The sequence below is a fragment of the Hylobates moloch genome, unplaced genomic scaffold (assembly GCF_009828535.3).
Source record: "Hylobates moloch isolate HMO894 unplaced genomic scaffold, HMol_V3 SCAFFOLD_18, whole genome shotgun sequence".
Lineage (NCBI taxonomy): Eukaryota > Metazoa > Chordata > Mammalia > Primates > Hylobatidae > Hylobates > Hylobates moloch.
Genome location: NW_026652293.1, coordinates 46,694,574 through 46,713,822, shown reverse-complemented (window position 1 = coordinate 46,713,822; position 19,249 = coordinate 46,694,574). Strand labels below are relative to the sequence as shown.

The 19,249-nt window shown below is 40.5% G+C and overlaps 1 protein-coding gene across 11 annotated transcripts in view; it reads left to right on the top strand.

Moving 5' to 3' along the window:
• Positions 1-9,063: 9,063 nt before the first annotated feature.
• The window catches only part of ANGEL2 (angel homolog 2), a 38,608-nt gene continuing 28,422 nt past the window's right edge, over positions 9,064-19,249 (top strand). For 4 of the 11 annotated variants that reach the window (XR_004245025.2, XM_058430865.1, XM_058430866.1 and 1 more), the window contains exons 1-4: positions 9,094-9,321; positions 11,514-11,839; positions 16,493-16,749; positions 17,748-17,817. Coding sequence is in view for 10 of the 11 variants with exons in the window: in XM_058430865.1 (XP_058286848.1) it covers positions 9,263-9,321; positions 11,514-11,839; positions 16,493-16,749; positions 17,748-17,817 (712 nt within the window). In the remaining variant the exon portion in view is untranslated. Of the gene's footprint in view, positions 9,322-9,451; positions 9,792-11,513; positions 11,840-13,474; positions 13,726-16,492; positions 16,750-17,747; positions 17,818-19,249 lie in introns of those variants that run through there. The other 7 variants (XM_032136594.2, XM_032136597.2, XM_032136595.2 and 4 more) reach the window with 7 other exon arrangements.

Here is a 19,249-nt window from a genome sequence, read left to right as displayed (position 1 = left end):
AATGAAAAGCACTAAATTTAGGATAGTAGTTTCATCTTGGGAGATGGAGAGAAAAGGGTTTGCAGATGGGATGCCAAGGCTTCAACTGTATTTGTAATATTTTATTTCTTAAACCAGGTGTGGAGATAAATAAATAAATGAATGAGTGAATGAATTTTGAATTTGCAAATGTCATTGGCATCCATCTGGTATAGAGATAGAACTTTAATAGTATCTGGAGAGATTTTTAAATCGGAATTTAACAAATTGCAAAGTGCTATGCTCTTGTTATGGTTTTTCTGTTGGGGAGAGAGAGCAGGGATGGGGTCTTACTTTGTCACCCAGGCTGGAGTGAAGTGGCATGATCATAGCTCACTGCAGCCTCGACCTCCCAGGCTCAAGTGATCCTCTTGCTTTAGACACCTGAGTAGCTGGGACCACAGGTGTGCACCACCATGCTCAGCTAATTTTTATTTACTTTTTATTTTTGTAAAGACAGCATCCCGCTATGTTGCTCAGGCTCGTCTTGAACTCCTAGGCTCAAGGGATCCTCCCGCTTGGCCTCCCAAAGTGCTGGGATTATAGGCATGAGGCACTGCACCCAGCCTCTTGTTGCACTATTAATATTAACTTGTGACTCCTGCCCTCTAGAAACTAATGAAGGCCTTATATAGGCATGTCAAAATAAAATGTTTCTTTTCTAGTCTGTTCTGGATTTTTCCTCCATCATAACCCTGGCTCTGCCTTGTCTTCTGAGCCAATCTGGATATTCTAGACCAGATAGCTGAAATGGTCACTCTCCTGCTCAGGGATCTGAAGAACAATCAATTTCCAGGTAATTCTAAGGGTCTCTGCTATTTGCTGGAAATTCATATGCTGAGTTTCATCCTCTGTCACATTTCAGTAGCTCTAGCCTTCTCAATTTCTAGTTGTACAGTCCTTAATAAGATTCCCTGTATCTCGATCACACTCTGAAAGTCCCTCCACTAGTGACTTATTCCTCAGGACAGGAGACACACTGACTTCATTCCACTGTACCTCTCAATCCTCCTCTCTTTTCTGTAATCAGATCTGGCAATACCAGTAGAAGAGAGGACAGTTTTCCCTACTTTAGTTTTTGCCACGGAGAACAACTTCCCGTGAGTGTCCCAGCTCTCTCCATGTCATAGAAATGTGAGTTCTGAAGTACTTCAATTTTCTTTCAAACCTCAGTCCTTCTGGGTGAGGTTTAACTCATACTTTTGCCATATTGGCTACCCACACCCCAGCCAACTCAAGTTCCTGAATTTCATCCATAGTAGATGAATCTCCATGTGCTTGTCCAAAATACTTGGCTTCTCTTTAGCAGAGACCTTGGTCTCTGAGGTTTTTTTGCCCACCCTTCTTCATTGTCTCAGTCCCTGACTAGGTATGCAATTATGGTTGGATGGTATTCTAAACATCAATCAATGTTTCTCCTTACCCAATTCTTATTAACATAAAACTACTTCAAAAAAAGGAATCGCCTTTCACTACAGATTGACCTTAATAATGTAAGCTTGAATTCTTAAAATATTTCTGAGTTAGTTTCTATATATTTTTTTCTTTTTTTTTTCTTTTTTTTTTTTTGAGATGGAGTCTCACTCTCCCACCCAGGCTGCAGTGCAGTGGCACGATCTTGGCTCACTGCAACCTCCGCCTCCCAGGTTCAAGCAATTATCCTGCCTCAGCCTCCTGAGTAGCTGGGCCACAGGCGCGAGCCATCACACCTGGCTAGTTTTTTGCATTTTTAGTAGAGATGGGGTTTCACCGTCTTAGCTAGGATGGTCTCGATCTCCTGACCTTGTGATCCACCCACCTCGGCCTCCCAAAGTGTTGGGATTACAGGCGTGAGCCACTGTGCCCAACTGTCTATTTTTCTTTAAAGTATATTACATTTGGAATGTCTTGATTTACTTATTTTCAGGTAATTTTAGGAAATAAATTTATGTAAGTGCTTATTTATCTCTATAAGCCAATCAGAGCAGAGATCCTTTGATAAAAATAAACTAGATTTTAATTAGTAATACCTTACAGAGGCAGGACAATATCTTATACTCACATAGTGAGGTATAAAGACATTTATAAATTACAGACACACAGACAGATAGATGGAGAATTTATGGCTTCAATTCTACCATTTCAACCATGGGTCAAGAGTAAACAGGAACACAAAAACTCACCAGTACAGATATAAATGAGCTGTTCTCCTTCCAGTGGGCACAACATTCTTGAGTTGAACTCAAAATAGGCAAATAGACAAATAAATAAAAAGAACATACAAGGTTTTCTGTTGTCTCTCACTCAACAGAAATTATATCTCTGTAAACCACTAGTCCTTTTATAGAGATCACCAAATGGTTAGACCATGTAACCAAACTCTTAATCATTGCTCCCAACAGAGGGAAATAACTTATTGGCCATGTACAGGCATATCTCAAAGATATTGTGGGCTTGGTTCTAGACCACTGCAATAAGCCAAATATTGCAATAAAATAAGTCATGCAAATTTTTTGGTTTCCAAGTGCATATAAAAGTTATGTTCACACTATACTGTAGTCTATTCAGTGTGCAATAACATCGTGTCTAAAAAACAAAGTATGTATCTTTTTTTTTTTTTTTGAGACAGAGTTTCACTCTTGTTGCCTAGGCTGGAGTGCAATGGCGCGATTTGGGCTCACTGCAACCTTTGCCTCCCAGGTTCAAGCGATTCTCCTGTCTCAGCCTCCCGAGTAGCTGGGATTACAAGCGCATACCACCACACCCGCTAATTTTTGTATTTTTAGTAGAGACAGGGTTTCATCATATTGGTCAAGCTGGTTTCGAACTCCTTACCTCAAGTGATCCACTCGCCTTGGCCTCCCAAAGTGCTAGGATTACAGGTGTGAACCACTGCACACGGCCTAAAGTATGTATCTTAATTAAAAAGTACTTTCCTGCTAAAAAATGCAAACAATCAACTAAGCCTTTAGCAAGCCATGATATTTTTTTGCTGGTGGAGGGTCTTGGCTTTATGTTAATGGCTACTGACTGATCAGATTGGTGGTTGCTGAAGGTTGGGATGGTTGTGGAAATTTCTTAGAAAAAAACGAAGTTTGCTGCATAGATTGACTCTTCCTTTCATGAAAGATGTCTCCGTACATGTGATGCTGTTTGATAGCATTTTATACACAGTAGAAAATGTCTTTCAAAATTGGAGTCAATTCTCTGAAATGCTCATTCCACTTTATCAACTAAGTTTATATAATATTCTAAACCCATTTTTGTCATTTCAACGATGTTCAGAGCATCTATACCAGGAGTAGATTCTATTTTAAGAAACCACTTTCTTTGCTCATCCGTAAGAAGCAACTCCTCATTTGTTCAAGTTTTATCATGCGATTGTAGCAATCCAATCACCTCTTCAAGCTCTAATTCTAGTTCTCTTGCTGTTTCTACTACATCTGTTGTTACTTCCACTGAAGTCTTGAATCCCTCAAAGCCAACCGTGAGGGCTGGAATCAACTTCTCTCAAGCTCCTGTTAATGTCGAAATTTTGACCTCCTTCCATGAATCAAAATGTTCTGAAAGGCATCTAACATGGTAAATCTTTTCCAGAAGATTTGCATCAAAGATGGTGACTCCTTTCTAGAAGGTTTTTAGTTTACTTTCCCCAGATCCTTCTGTGGCAGCTATAACCTTAGAAAATGTATTTCTTAAATGAGGGGACTTGAAAGTCAAAATTATTCCCTGATCCCATGGGCTGTAGAATGGATGTTGTGTTAGCAGGGATAAAACAACATTCAACTCAGAGCTCTTGGGTGACCAGGTGTATTGTTAATGAGCAGTAACGTTTCGAAAAGAGTCTTTTTTTCTAAGCACAATGTGTGCTTAAAATATTCAGTAGACCATGGTATAAACTGATGTGCTGTTGTCCAGGCTTTGTCTTCCATTGATAGAGGACAGGCAGAGTAGATTTAACAGAATTCTTAAGGGTCCTAGGATTTTCAGAATGATAAATGAGCATTGGCTTCTACTAAAAGCCACCAGCTCCATTAGCTGCTAACAAGAGACTCAGCATGTCCTTTGAAGCATTGAAGCCAGGCATTGACTTCTTTCTAGCTATGAAAGTCCTAGACGGCATCTTCTTCCAACAGAGGCTGATCCACCTGCAAAGAAAATCTGTTGTGTATTGTCACCACCTTCATCAGTAATCAAAGCTAGATCTTCTAGATAACTTGCCACAGCTTCTCCAACAGTACTTTCTGCTTCTGCATGCACTTTTATGTTATGGACACAGGTTCTTTCCTTAAACCTCATGAAGCAACTTCTGCTAACTTCCAACTTGTCTTCTGCAGCTTCCTCACTTCTCTCAGCCTTCATAGAATTGAAGAGAGTTAGGGCCTTACTCCGGATAAGGCTTTGATTTAAGGGAATGTTGTAGCTGGTTTGATCTTCTATACAGACCACTCAGATTTTCTCCATATCAGCAATAAGGCTGTTTTGCTTTCTTATCATGCCTTCATACACTGCAGTAGCATTTTTAATTTCCTTCCAGAACTTTTCCTTTGCATTCACAATTTGGTTAACTGTTTGGTGCAAGATGCCTGTCTTTGGGCCTATCTCAGCTTTTGTCGTCCCTTCATTAAGCTTAATAATTTCTAGCTTTTGATTTAAAGATGTGTAACTCTTCCTTTCATTTGAACACTTAGGCACCATCGTAGGGTTATTAATTGGCCTAATTTCAATATTGTGTAGGGGATATGGAGGCCTGAGGAGAGGGAGAGAGACAGGGAATGGTTGGTTAGTCAGTAGAGCAGTTAGAACACACACAACATTTGTTAAGTTTGCCATCTTGAATGGGTGCAGTTTGTGGTGCCCCAAAACAATTACAATAGTAACATCAACGACCATTGATCACAGATCACCATAATAGATATAAGAATGATGAAAATGTTTGAAATATGTGAGAATAACCAAAATGTTATACAGAGAAAGAAAGTGAGCACATGCTGTTGGAAAAATGGTTATCAATAGAATTGCAAAAGGGAGGGTTGCCACAAATCTTCAATTTGCAAAAAACAGAGTATCTGTGAAGCATAATAAAGTGAAGCACAATAACACAAGATATGCTTGTACAAACCAAAGAAAAACACACAATTAGTGGAGAAGAAAATAAAAATTAGAAAAACAAAAACTCAGCAACATTCTTTTGCCGTTTTAGATTTATCTCTGGGAGCAAGAAAATTGCCAGGACTCAGGCAGTCCATGAAGTGTACTTTTACAGTGATAAAATTCACCTGCCTCTGTCAGATGAATACATTGGGCATCTTGGTGGGAACTACTGAACTTTTAAAAGATAATTTTCCAAAAAAAAAAAAAAAGGTAAAATCATGACTCTCAAACAGATATAATATGAACACATCGGTCATTTTATTTTATTTATTTTTATTTATTTATTTTGAAACGGAGTCTCACTCTGTCACCCAAGGTGGAGTGCAGTGGTGCGATCTTGACTCACTGCAACTTTTGCCTCCCGGATTTAAGCGATTCTCATGCCTCAGCCTCACAAGTAGCTGGGATTACAGGCATGAACCACCATACCCGGCTAATTTTTGTCTATTTTTAGTAGAGATGAGGTTTCACCATGTTGGCCAGGCTGGTCTTGAACTCCTAACCTCAAGTGATCCACTTGCCTTGGCCTCCCAAAGTGCTGGGATTACAGGCATGAGCCCCTGCACCCAGCCATTTTATTTAACTCATTAAATAGGCGAACCAGACAGATGTTATCACCTGTTCAAAGGAGAATCCAAAGAGCAGACATGTTTATAGATCAGAAATATTGAACTTGCAAATGATGCAAAACTGGCTTTTTTGTTGTTGTTGTTTAATTTACTATTATTATTTGCGATAGAGTCTCGCTCTGTCGCCCAGGCTGGAGAGCAGTGGCGCGATCTCGGCTCACTACAACCTCCGTCTCCAGGGTTCAAGCAATTCTCCTGCCTCAGCCTCCTGAGTAGCTGAGATTACAGGCGTGCCACCACACCTGCTAATTTTTGTATTTTTAGTAGAGACTGGGTTTCACCATGTTGGTCAGGCTGGTCTCGAACTTCTGACCTCATGATCCTCCCGCCTCAGCCTCTCAAAGTGCTAGGATTACAGGTGTGAACCACTGCAGGCGGCCAAAACTGGCTTTTCCATAGAGGTGGAGAGTTCTCCCCACAACCAGGTGGAATTATTTTACAAGTCCATAGACAAAAATCATTTGCACTGCCATGAGCGCCCTGCAACTTTAATCTTTGCAATAGTCTAGGCCCAGATAAAGGCAAATATCTTTTAGGATCAGATAAACCCCCAAATTCCAACACTGCATGAAAAGCTATCTATTAATTTCTTTTACTTATTTAAAAATGTTACATTTCTCCTTACCTTTTAGGGTGTGCTAAAGGGAAAAGCTTCTGGTCATTCACAAGTCCTAAGTTCTGGCCCACTGTTAACCATTCATTCAAAAATATTTTTACTATTATATATTGTGTACTTAGCACAGCACTAGGTCAAGTAAATTTTGGAAATAATGAGTCATGGTCTTCCCTCAGAAGTTATTTACAATCTCATTATAGAGACAAGACATAACAGTAAACTACTAGTCAATTTAATGAACTACAAAATTGTGAGTACAACTAGAAAATAGGGCAGTAAAAAACAGAAATACAGTTTTTCTCCATTATTTGTGGATTCCATATTTGCAAATTTGCCTACTTGCTAAAATTGATCTGTAACCTCCATGTATTCTTGGACATGTACAGAGCAGGGAAATTTTTTTTTTTTTTTTTTTTTAGACAGAGTTTCGCTCTGTTACCCAGGCTGGAGTGCAGTGGCGCGATCTCGGCTCACTGCAAGCTCCGCCTCCTGGGTTCACGCCATTCTCCTGCCTCAGCCTCCCAAGTAGCTGGGACTACAGGCGCCCGCTACCACGCCAGGCTAATTTTTTGTATTTTCAGTAGAGACGGGGTTTCACCGTGTTAGCCAGGATGGTCTCGATCTCCTGACCTCGTGATCCACCCACTTCTGCCTCCCAAAGTGCTGGGATTACAGGTGTGAGCCACCGCGCCCGGCAGAGCAGGGAAAATTTTTAATTGCCCAAAGTGCACATTCCCAGCTGAGGCTGAACAAGGCATCCTCTGCCTTTTTGTTTCAGCTCTCATGCTATACCATAGTGTCCCCTGTTGCCCGGGCTGGAATACAGCGACACTATCTTGGTTCACTGCAGCCTCGCCCTCTCGGGCTAAAGTAATCCTCTCACCTCAAATTCTGGAGTAGCTGGGACTACAGACGAGAGCCACCATGCCCGGCTAATTTTTGCATTTTTTTGTAGGGACGGGATTTAGCCATGTTGTCCAGTGTGGTCTTGAACTCCCTGGCTGAAGCGATCCAGCCGCCTTGGCCTCCCAAATTGCTGGGATTACAGGCGTGAGCCATCAGGACCAAGTGTCCTTTTCACATTCCATTTAGTGATATGTTTTTCACGTTTTTGTACTTTTTGTTGATGTTGCTGTTTAAAATGGTCCCCAAGCGTTGTGCTGTATAGTGCTCCTAAGCACAAGAAGGCTGTCATGAGCCTTGCAGAGAAAACAGCAGTGTTAGATAAGCTTTGTTGAGGTATGAATTACAGTGCTGTTGACTGAGTTCAATGTTAATGAATCAACAATATATATTAAATAGGATGTCTTTAAGCGGAAACACACATACAACAAAACTATGTATTGATAAGTTGATGAAAATGCGACCAGAGGCTTACGGGATCCTAATCCTGTATTTCCCTTAGGAGTAATGAATGATTCAGTATTTACTAATTCAGTGTTTCCAGCAACTTTACAGAACCTAACTACTGCAAATAACAAGAATCAATTACATACTGAGGGAAAGCGTTTTTTTCAAATACACTTTATTTCCTTTTAAACACCAGGGATAAGAAAAGCCTTCCCAAGAAATTACCACTGTTTCAAAGAGCCTATAAAAGCAGTGCTCCTGCCTTCTAGTATCCTTTTCCCCTCTACTCTCCATACTTTATTCTTTCTCGGTTTCTCTCTTTCTGTTTCTTGCAGGGTCTCCACTTAAATAATGTCTTCCAACAATCTGCAGTCTTATACTACATTCAATAAAGGTGGACACACAAGACATACACGTACCTTTTTTTTTGTTTTGTTTTGAGACGGAGTCTCGCTCTGTCGCCCAGGCTGGAGTGCAGTGGCGCAATCTCGGCTCACTGCAAGCTCCGCTTCCTGGGTTCACGCCATTCTCCTGCCTCAGGCTCCCGAGTAGCTGGGACCACAGGCGCCCGCCACCACGCCGGCTAATTTTTTGTATGTTTACTAGAGACGGGGTTTCACCGTGTTAGCCAGGATGGTCTCGATCTCCTGACCTCGTGATCCGCCCGCCTTGGCCTCCCAAAGTGCTGGGATTACAGGCGTGAGCCACTGCGTCCGGCCCACACGTACATTTTAAAGTGAGAGCTACGCTGTGCTTCCGCAAAATTAATTGCAAAATTCTGTGGTACCTCAGTTCCATGGGCACCCAGAGGATGCGTTGTTCAGCCTCAGCTGGGAATCTGCACTTTGGGCAATTAAAAAATTTCACTGCTCTGTTTATTTCTGCCGGGCGCGGTAGCTCACTCCTGTAATCCCAGCACTTTGGGAGGCCGAGGCGGGCGGATCACTTGAGGTCAGGAGTTCGAGACCAGCCTGGCCAACATGGTGCAACCCTGTCTCTACTAAAAATTCAAAAATTAGTCGGGTGTGGTGGCTCATGCCTGTAATCCCAGCTACTTGGGAGGCTGAGGCAGGAGAATCGCTTGAACCCGGGAGGCGGAGGTTGCAGTAAGCCGAGATCGTGCCATTGCACTACAGCCTGGGCGACAAGAGCGAAACTCCATCTCAAAGAAAAGAAAAAAAAAGAAAAGAAAAAAAAAAAGAAAGTTTATTTCTGTTTCTTTAAGACGAAGGTCGGGTGTTTTGCCCTCTTCAGAAATGGTTGCTCGCGCTTCCCACGCTCTGCGCATGCTCTTTGAGCAGAATTCCGGGTTAAGGCATTCAGGGACTCTCACTGCGCAAGATGGAGTGTAGGACGGCGGGCGGCGAGACTGCACCTCCCAGCATGCCTTGCAGCCGGGACTGGAGTCGGTACTTAAGAGTGATGGGGTTCCCTAGGTACTTTAGGCCGTCGCATCGGTTATAGAGATTGAGGTGGAACCCGGGGCCTGGGAACTGGACGCACGCGGAGGGAGAAGATGGAAGCCTGGCGCTGTGTGAGGAAGGGCTACGGCCACTGTGTGGTGGGAAGAGGCCGGTCAGTAGGGCTGGGTACTTAGAGGGAGGAGAGAGGGGCGGGCGGCCTGAAGGCGCGGGCGGGCGTCCGGGACTAACCCGGGGCGGGGGGGGGGGGGGGGGGGCTAGGGGAGGAAGGAAGAGGAAGAGGGTCTGGGCGATGGTGCATCCGGGACTGGCCTCCAGAGACCAAGTGGGATAGGTAAACCCGCCGCGCAGCCGGCGGGACGCTGGGCCAACGAGGTCTGGGGTCTTGGCGCGGAGTTCATGGGCCGCCGGCCAGGCTTGTGCCAGTGGCTTTGGATCCCTGGCCTGCTTCCCCCAACCCAGCCTCCAGACCAGCGCTGGCCTGCTCCACGCACTCCGCAGCACCGTCCTGGGAACCGAGCGTCGGCGGGGAGGCCGCCTCTCCGCAGTAGGTCTCGGCAGGCCTGATCCCTTGGAGGCGCGTGTGTGGCACACGCCCAGGAGGGGCTTGATTTTTGTTGATGTGTTAGTGTCTTTCAAACTTTAGTCACTTGTATGTCATCCCTTACTGTTATGGCCAAGTTCTTGTTTCACGTGTATTATTTACTGGATATTTTTCTTTAAATTGACTCAGTTTTTTAAAAAAAGCACTTCAGTAGGTGCTGCCCACATTAGCTTCACCCTAAGCAGTGTCTGCAGAGTCTTGGATTTGATGTGAGATTATGTTTTTTCCTAATAAACTAACATAAGTATTTAGATATTAAAATCAAGTAATTTAACTGTGTACCCTATGAAACCGACTCGTGTACCACCCACCACGCTTGGGAAACACAGCATGTATTATTACATAAGTGATGGGGATTTGGTTGTAACTCCCATAGGCCTGGGACTTGATGGTAATTGAGTTCAACAATGTTTCCTGAGTACCAGCTGTTTGCCAGGCACTGTGCTAGGCACTTGTGAAGATAACGGAATTAAAATGAATAAGACAGTTCTGGCCCTGAAGGAGCTTAACATCTTAAGAGAAAAAAAAGTCTGAATAAATAACCGCAAATATAGAGAATAGCTTTTGTAGTATAAGTATTATATTTCAATACAGTGTTTTATTAGGATAGAAAATGCATGGACCAAGTGCCCAAATTCCTATAGCTTTCAGAGTTAGCACAAAGCAGTGTAGAATGCCCATGTTATGCCTTTAAAGATTTACAATTAAGTTGATTTTAAAGAACAACTAGCGAATACTTAAACTGTAAAAATATATAATAAAAATTTAAATGCTGTTGAAACGAAAATAACAGCATATAAAGTTAAATAACAGTAAATGCAACTTAAAATTCCCTTAGGGATGGGAGAGCACATTGTTGATGCTGTAGTAGAAATTTAGCTGTTAAGAATTTTGGAGGAAAGGATAAAAGTCCTTCTCTGAATTTTAACATTTTGCCAAAGTAGTATAGTGAGAGGAACATGGTGCTTTATTAAGCTGAAGTGTTTCTTGAGAGCCTGAGGGCAACATATCTATTAAAAATGTTAGCGCCACTTTGGAGATGTTTTGGATGATGGGTTAAATTGAAGCTATTGGTTTGGAGTGTTGGTGCATTCTTAGTACGTAATCACCATCCTCTTTCATTTCCCCCAAGGAGAATCATGCTTAAAAAAGAATGGAGAAATAAATTATCCACCCGTTGATTAGTAAGAGAAGTAGTTTTGTGAATTTATGAAGTTGTAGATAGGCATTTGTTTTCCTAGCTATACAAGTGTTTGGAAAAATCTGCCCTTGGTATAAAAAACTGTTCAGAAACTTGTTATTACTCCAAGTGGGAGGAGAGATTTACTTTAATTGTAGTGTCATATGAGTTCCTTATTCGATTTCAGTATAATATTTGTTGTGTGTTTTATTTTCTCATTGAGTTTCGTAGGTGCTTGAAAGCTACTCTGAATATCATTTTGATAGTTGATTCATCTCTCAGTTGAACTATGTACGTTTTGAGGGATATGTGGTATTTTGGGAGCCTGGGAGGCATTCTGTGTTAAGTATTCAGAATACCATTCATGGTTTTTTAGGACCAGAGTATTGAGATACTGATGCTAATAGGTAAATCATGGATGCTTTCCCTTTCATCCTTCACAGATTTAGAAGCCAGATTTTAAATGTTAGACATTGTCTTCCCTTGAGGAAACAGGCTTAGATTTTGTAAACTGTAGTTGAACAAAAAGTGGTGCCTCAAGGAGTGTATTTATTTCTTTTAGATACCCCATGTTTCCCCATCACTCGAGGAGTCTGGGCAGAGACTGGACTACACCGTGGGAGAATCTGCAAAGGTGTTGCTGGAACAGACATATTTCTAGTTGTATGAGGTGGCCTGGACATTACTCTCGAGCTCCTTACCCATACTTCAGTAGTAGGCATTTTTCACTAAATTGGAGACCACCCTGTTTGTTTGAGTCTAGAACTCAGTTCCAGTACTGTAACTGGAGACCTGACAACCTGAGCCAGACATCTTTGATTCATCTCTCTAGTTACGTCATGAACGCTGAGGGAGATGAGCCTTCATCAAAACGAAGAAAACACCAAGGTAAAGGTGACATTTATCTTGGTGTAGAAATAGATACAAGTGATAGACTAAATTGAAACTTTCATATCTAATCCTTTAAACCTCCTAAGGTTTTAGAGGTGTTTGATGTTGATTTTTAGCCAGTAGTTTTATGTTAGAAAAAAATGAATTCTTCCTTAAATGAAGTCTTTATCTTCCACTAATTGTGTATTTCTGACTATAAAAATAGAAATGAGTCTACAGATAGAATAAGATTGGCAAAGAAAGGAGAAATAGATTACAAAAGTAAGTTTTATTTAAGGATAATTTTTAAATCCAATGTTTTTGAAACAAAGGCCCTTAGACTTCTTAGAAATTGATGGCTATATGCTTAGAAGTCTACAGAGCTAAAAAAATTTTAGTGTTTTCATTTTTAAGCTAACATTTTTATGTAAGACAAAAGGACTCATAAATAGAAGCAATCATAAATGAAAGACATGGTCTTATAGGATAAGATTTTCGTTTATTACACCTGTATATCTCAAATTGGGGTCCATAGATAAAATCTTGAGAGTTTGCCAGAAGTATTATCTTTTAGAAAGGGAACCACATCTTATTCCACTTTGAGAAACAGTTTTTTAAAATGTGTTAATTTACTTCTATTTTTTCATATTCTTTCTACTCCGAACAATTCACTAGACTCCCTCTGTGCTGCCAGTCTTGCCCCCACCACAACCCCATCTCCTGAAAGTATAAGTGAGGTGTCTAGGTAGAATTTGGAATTGTCTTTCTTATTGAACCGTAATTTTCAGTGAAGATAATTCCTCTGAAGATATTTGAGAGAAGGATGTGTGGGTGTTAATGTTTAGGGAGCTGACATGTAAGTTTGTCAAAGGAAGGCATTCAAGGTGAGTCTCATCTGGAAGTCAAAGCTAGAATTAGTGCTCTTCAGGTTCCCTCTGGTTTTGTTATCAGAAAGTAGTCTACAGGCTTCAGCTGGGTCCCAATCAGCTTTGCTAAGCTAATATTCAAATAAATATGTAACTTATTGCTACACAGTTACAAAGAACCTAGTCAGAAACAAACAAACATTTGTAGAAATTCTTAACTATCCAAAAGTGAAAATCCGTTTGCGTATAGTACTTAACCACAGCATAGGGAGATAAACAAGAAATATTTGAATCAATGAAAGGTGTATTTAGAGGCATTCAAATGAGGTTCCTAAGAACAATCCTAAGATCTATAAATATAGGGCAGTATGATGATACCAGATTGCTTTTCAGTCATAAAAATTTGTTCATCAGGTCAGCACACTCCTCTTTTGTTTAACCTCTTAGAAATCTGGGATGCTTTCAGATGGAGCTGTGGCATAGCTACATAAGCATTGATTTAGGAACCACTCACTGCTTTCTTTTCTGCCCCACCACTAATTAAATAAACTTGGACAGCTTACTTTAACCTCTTTGCTCCTTGATTTTTTTGTGTAAAATAATGCGTACTTGAAAGTCTGTTGAATGAAATGAGATACTGTATGTCAAAGTGCCTAACACACTGTTGGCTTCATAGTAGGTACTCAGAAAATTATGGTGTTGTTTTCCCTTAATGGATGGGGAATTACATTTACCTACTGATAAAGCTTGATGACAACCTGACTTTCTATATGTCCATTCTTCCTAGGTGTTGTGAATAAGGAAAATGCTCTTCGTTAAGCCATATTTGTGACTTCCGATATTTCACTAATACTTTTCAATCAAGAAAACAGCATTGCTAACTTGCCTATCACTTTAAAGTGGTGTTTGAAGGATTTGTGTGATACAATTATGACTTTGTAATTAGGCACCCTAAAATCCTGATCAGGCCTATTGCTTACTTTCTTTGATTCATCTGTCTTCTCTGCTGTGATCACCTTGTTCCTCCTGATATGGAAGGTATATAAGCTTTTGTAGTGTGAATTTATGTTGTGAAGCATATGAAGGCCAGAGACTATCCACTCTTATCAGTGGTTTTCAAATTGTCTTCCATGGAACCCTCACATTTGAACACATTTCTGTAAGTTTATTAAAAGCAAATGTGGTCAGTATAAAATATGTGTTCACTCCATCATCCCAGCCCCAGTCCCAGCATGCCAGGGATTGGTGTTCCATGACATGAAAAGTAACGCAGAAGGGTTCTACAAGCTGTAGAAGTTTGAAAGCCACTGTATTAACCAGATAAACTAATGGACCTGGTTGTTTAAAAAATGGAATTGCAAAAAGAGTTGGTTACAAACTTTAATGACCAGGACAATAAAAATCTTAATGCATTTATATGCCATTACATGTACATGTTTTATAAGGAAATATGAATAAGGTTTTTAGACCTTAATTTTCATATTTTAATATGGCAGTGAAACCAGGGTAGTGCTCCATCTGTGATGATAGCTTATATATTGTTTGCATGACTAGAGCCCTTTCCATCTTGTATGCATAAGAAGACTTTGATTTGGCTAAAACCATCATAGACAGTCTCCAGTTTATGAATGAATTGTGTTCTACACATGATCAGTTCCTTTTTTTTTTTTGAGATGAAGTCTCGCTCTGTTGCCCGGGCTGGAGTGCAGTGGTGCAATCTCGGCTTATTGCAAGCTCCGCCTCCCGGGTTCACTCCATTCTCCTGTCTCAGCCTCCCGAGTAGCTGGGACTGCAGGTGCCCGCCACCACGCCTGGCTAAATTTTTGTATTTTTTAGTAGAGACAGGGTTTCATGGTGTTAGCCAGAATGGTCTTGATCTCCTGACCTTGTGATCCACCCGCCTTGGCCTCCCAAAGTGCTGGGATTACAGGTGTGAGCCACCACGCCTGGCCAATCAGTTCTGTTTTCCCTATAGAAATTTTGTTATAAATCTGAATGGCTCTGCAGAGCCAGTACAATTAGCCTTAGTTCTGAGCCATTGGGGGTAGGATTCCTATCTTCAGTGAATGATAGGGAAGAGGATAGTTTCCTTTCCTGGGCATAGGATAGGCTCTAGGCAAAATTCTTCATAGTCGAAGACTTGTTTAGTTTGGTTTTGTTTCTTTCCATCTTTTTTTTTTTTTTCTTGAGATGGAGTCTCACTCTTGTTGCCCAGGCTGGTGTGCAATGGCATGATCTCGGTTCACTGCAACCTCTGCTTCCCGGGTTACAGCGATTCTCTGGCTTCAGCCTCCTGAGTAGCTGGGATTACAGGCGCATGCCACCACGCCCGACTAATTTTTGTATTTTTAGTAGAGACAGGGTTTCACCATGTTGGCCAGGCTGGTCTCGAACTCCTGACCTCAGGTGATCCACCCGCCTCAGCCTCCCAAAGTGCTGGGATTACAGGCATGAGGCACTGTGCCTGGCCTAATCATACTTTAAAATGATTACTTTATTGGCATTTTTAAATAGCATATTGATATTTTGATTGTAAATATATTGTGCAGAAGATTTGCAAAAATATTTCACAGTCCTAACAGTCAGAGATAACTACTCTTGAAAATACTGGTGTATTTCCTTTTAGTCTTTTATTTCACCCTCTGTATAAGTGTATAGGATATTTTAACTTCAATTTAATTTTTGATTGGTGGAATTCCAGGCATTGTATTCCAGTGAAGTGAAAACCTTTGCAGGATAGAGGGAGATATTCTAGGGGCTGAAATTTTTTATATAATTTAATCATACTTAGAAGTCCATTTCCAAATCTGTTTTCCCATGTTCTTCCCATTTTTTGTTTTCTCTTTCTTTTGAGCTCATAAATTCTCTAAAAATTCTGTGTTTCTCTTCATGGTTTCCATGGCAGTAAGAGCATGCTCTTTAATGATAGGATGTAGGAGACAAGATCAAAGGTGAATACACACACACACACACACACACACACACATCACACACACACGGTTATTTCTAAGTCAGGGACTGCCTATGATTGCAAAGTCTCATTTTTATTATTCTCTTTTCATCACTTTTGCAGAATGCATGATGTGTTTGCAGAATATGAACTATGACACACTCCTGGTTGTTGCATGCTAGGTTTGTTGGTTAGCCATCATTTACTAGCATTCTGTAGCTATGTGATATTTAACTTTTTCTTTGTTGTACATTTAAAAGATTTCTTTTGTTATTTTGTTTGCATGTTCCACTTTAGTGTTTTAAACACTAAAACTTCTTCCATATATTGCCATTATATACTCTTCTTTCATGTATAAACTAGAATTCTGAACTAAGGGTTGCTTCTGGAACTTAGTTAATCATTTGATGATCTTATCCCACTAATAGGGAATAAAATACAATATAAAATCATCTTATTGAAAAGCCAACTTTGACATACAAATATGTTGTTATAGTTACAAAACTGCCAATCACATCTGTGGCAGAGCCACTTCTTAACTGTAGAGAAGTGAGAAACCACAACCTCTGTATAGTCTTAGTTTTGTTAGCACATACTCTCAGCTTCCAGAATGACTTGCAAGATTCTTTTAAACCTGTTTTAAACCTGTTGGTCAGTCAGTATATTGTGTTACCACATTTGTAACCAATTTGATAACAGTTCTAATTATTCAGTGCTACATTGCCACTTCCTAGGGAAAAACATTCTATTCATTGCTTACGGGAATTTTTAAGAGGCTGAAAAATACATATGTGTGTGAAACTGTATGGTCTGCTTTTGATTAATTCCTTATATTTGTGCAATATATTTTAACAGGCGTGATAAAGCGGAATTGGGAATATATATGTAGCAATGATAAAGAAAAAACGAAGATCCTAGGAGACAAAAATGTTGATCCCAAATGTGAAGACAGTGAGAACAAGTTTGACTTTTCAGTGATGTCCTATAATATACTTTCACAAGATTTACTGGAAGATAACTCTCACCTTTATAGACATTGCTGGCGGCCAGTATTACACTGGAGTTTTAGGTTTCCCAATATTCTGAAAGAAATTAAACATTTTGATGCAGACGTAAGTGCAAAATATTATTGAAATTCTTCACATAAGAAAAAGTTGGGGACAGGCACAGTGGCTCATGCTTGTAATCCCAGCACTTTGGGAGGCTGAGGCAGGTGGATCACCTGAGGTCGGTAGTTCGAGACCAACCTGACCAACATGGAGAAACCCCGTCTCTACTAAAAAATACAAAATTAGCCGGGCATGATGGCGCATGCCTGTAATCCCAGCTACTCAGGAGGCTGAGGCAGGAGAATCACTTGAACCCGGGAGGTCGATGTTGCAGTGAGCTGAGATTGCGCCATTGCACTCCAGCCTGGGCAACGAGCAAAACTCTGCCTCAAAAAAAAGAAAGAAAAAGTTGGGTTAAATGTTTCATTTGTGCATTTATGAACTAAATGGTTTTATCCATTTTGTTTGTGGGGTAAGAAAGGAATATGTTTAAGAATAATGATGGAATAAGTCTTAATAAGGTAAAAATTTCAGAGAGGCATTTGTTAGTGGTTGCTGGTATGAATAATCATCTAACTTTTCAAAGAGGGTCCAAAAAGTTTTTAAGTATGGGTCAGTTTTGTGACAGAAACTGGCAACATATCAAATATTCAGTAAATATTAACTTTGATTTGAAATTTCAGTAATTCGTGCAAAAATATCACCTACCTGATAGCATTCAAAGAAATCAGCCTCTTAAGACCTGAAAGGTAGTACCAATGAATATGTAAAACCCGGAAAAATATCCTGACATGTAAGCTAAGAATATTTCCTTTTGGAAATAATAATTTGGAGTACTAAGGGAGCTCCATGTGATTGAGGGCCAGAGTTTTGAGATTGATCAAAATTTGGAAACATTAATTTGGTAGATCTATAACAAGAAAAACGGGTAAGTCTTTTATTTCAATTCTTATCAGGTGTGGAATTTTAAAAGCCTGCTTTTAGATATTTTAAGGTAAAAGCACCAGGAAATTCATGATTGCATCTCTGTGTTCTAATTCAAGCTCTTTTTTTCTTCCAAGGTACTTTGTTTGCAAGAAGTTCAAGAAGATCATTATGGAGCAGAGATCAGGCCAAGTTTGGAATCACTGGGTACAATGCAACTCTTTTTTTTTTTTTCTTTTTTGAGACAGGGTCTCACTCTGTCGCCCAAGTTGGAGTGCAGTGGCACAATCATGGCTCACTACAGCCTCAACCTACTGGGCTTAAGTAATCCTCTCATCTCGGCTTCCTGAGTAGCTGGGACTAGAGATGTGTGCCACCATGCCCGGCTAATTATTTAATTTTTTTTGTAGAGACAAGGCAATGTAACTTTTATCCAAATTTACTTTTGAAAATTCGTGTGTCATTAAAATATAACTTGCTAACAAAGATGTGTGGCATATTTTGGCTAAAAATCTTAGTTTTAAAAACTTAATTTCAAAGAGTCAGGAAAAGATTGAGTTACTCACTGGAAACTTGTGTTGGTGTATAATTTTAATTCAAACAGAAAGATGTGTAAGAATATCTTAGCAACTCCCTTTCCTAGGAGTTGTTCTGTCCACCTCTAGACCTATAAGATTCTGAGCTCCAGGAGATCAGGTACCATTTTGTCTCGTTCATCATTATAATACCAGTGCCTACCAGTGTCTACCTAATGGATAGATGCCAAAAACCTGTTTGATAAATAAACACTTCTAGAAACAAGTTATCTGTGGTCCCATATACTTGAGAAGTGTGCCTACTTTGCATTCATTCATTCAGCAATTTTTTTTTTTTTTTTTTTTGAGACAGAGTCTCCCTCTATTGCCCAGGCTGGAGTGTAGTGGCACAATCTCGGCTCAGTGCAAGCTCTGCCTCCCAGGTTCACACCATTCTCCTGCCTCAGGCTCCCGAGTAGCTGGGACTACAGGCGTCCACCACCATGCCCAGCTAATTTTTTGTATTTTTTTAGTAGAGACGGGGTTTCACTGTGTTAGCCAGGATGGCCTTGATCTCCTGACCTCATGATCCGCCCACCTTGGCCTCCCAAAGTGCTGGGATTATAGGCGTGAGCTACCACGCCCAGCCTTCATTAGCAATTTTTTTTTGAGTGCCTACTATATACCATGCACTGTTCTAGGGAATGAGGATATAGCACTGGGCAAAAAAGATTAAAAAAATTTCTCCCTCGTGTGGAGTGTACCTTCTAGTGGAGAAAGGGTAACCAAATAAATAAGTAAATAGCATATTAAGTAGTGATAGTTTTCTGGAGAAAAGCAGGAAAGTGGAATGGGAGAGGTTTCAGTTTTAAACAAAATGATCAGACAAGGTGACATTTGAACAAATATTTGAAGGAGGTGAAGGAATAAGCCATGCCTAGAACATTCTAGGCAGCAGAAATAGCAAGGGAAAGGCCCTGAGGTTAGAGTGTGTTAAGGCAAGTGAGGAGGCCAGTGAGATTGGAATGAAGTGAGGGGGAAGGAGTTATAGGCAAAAAGATCAGGAATATAGGGTGGAGAGAGTGAGAGAATAGATTATTATAAGGCTTTACTGTTATTGCCAT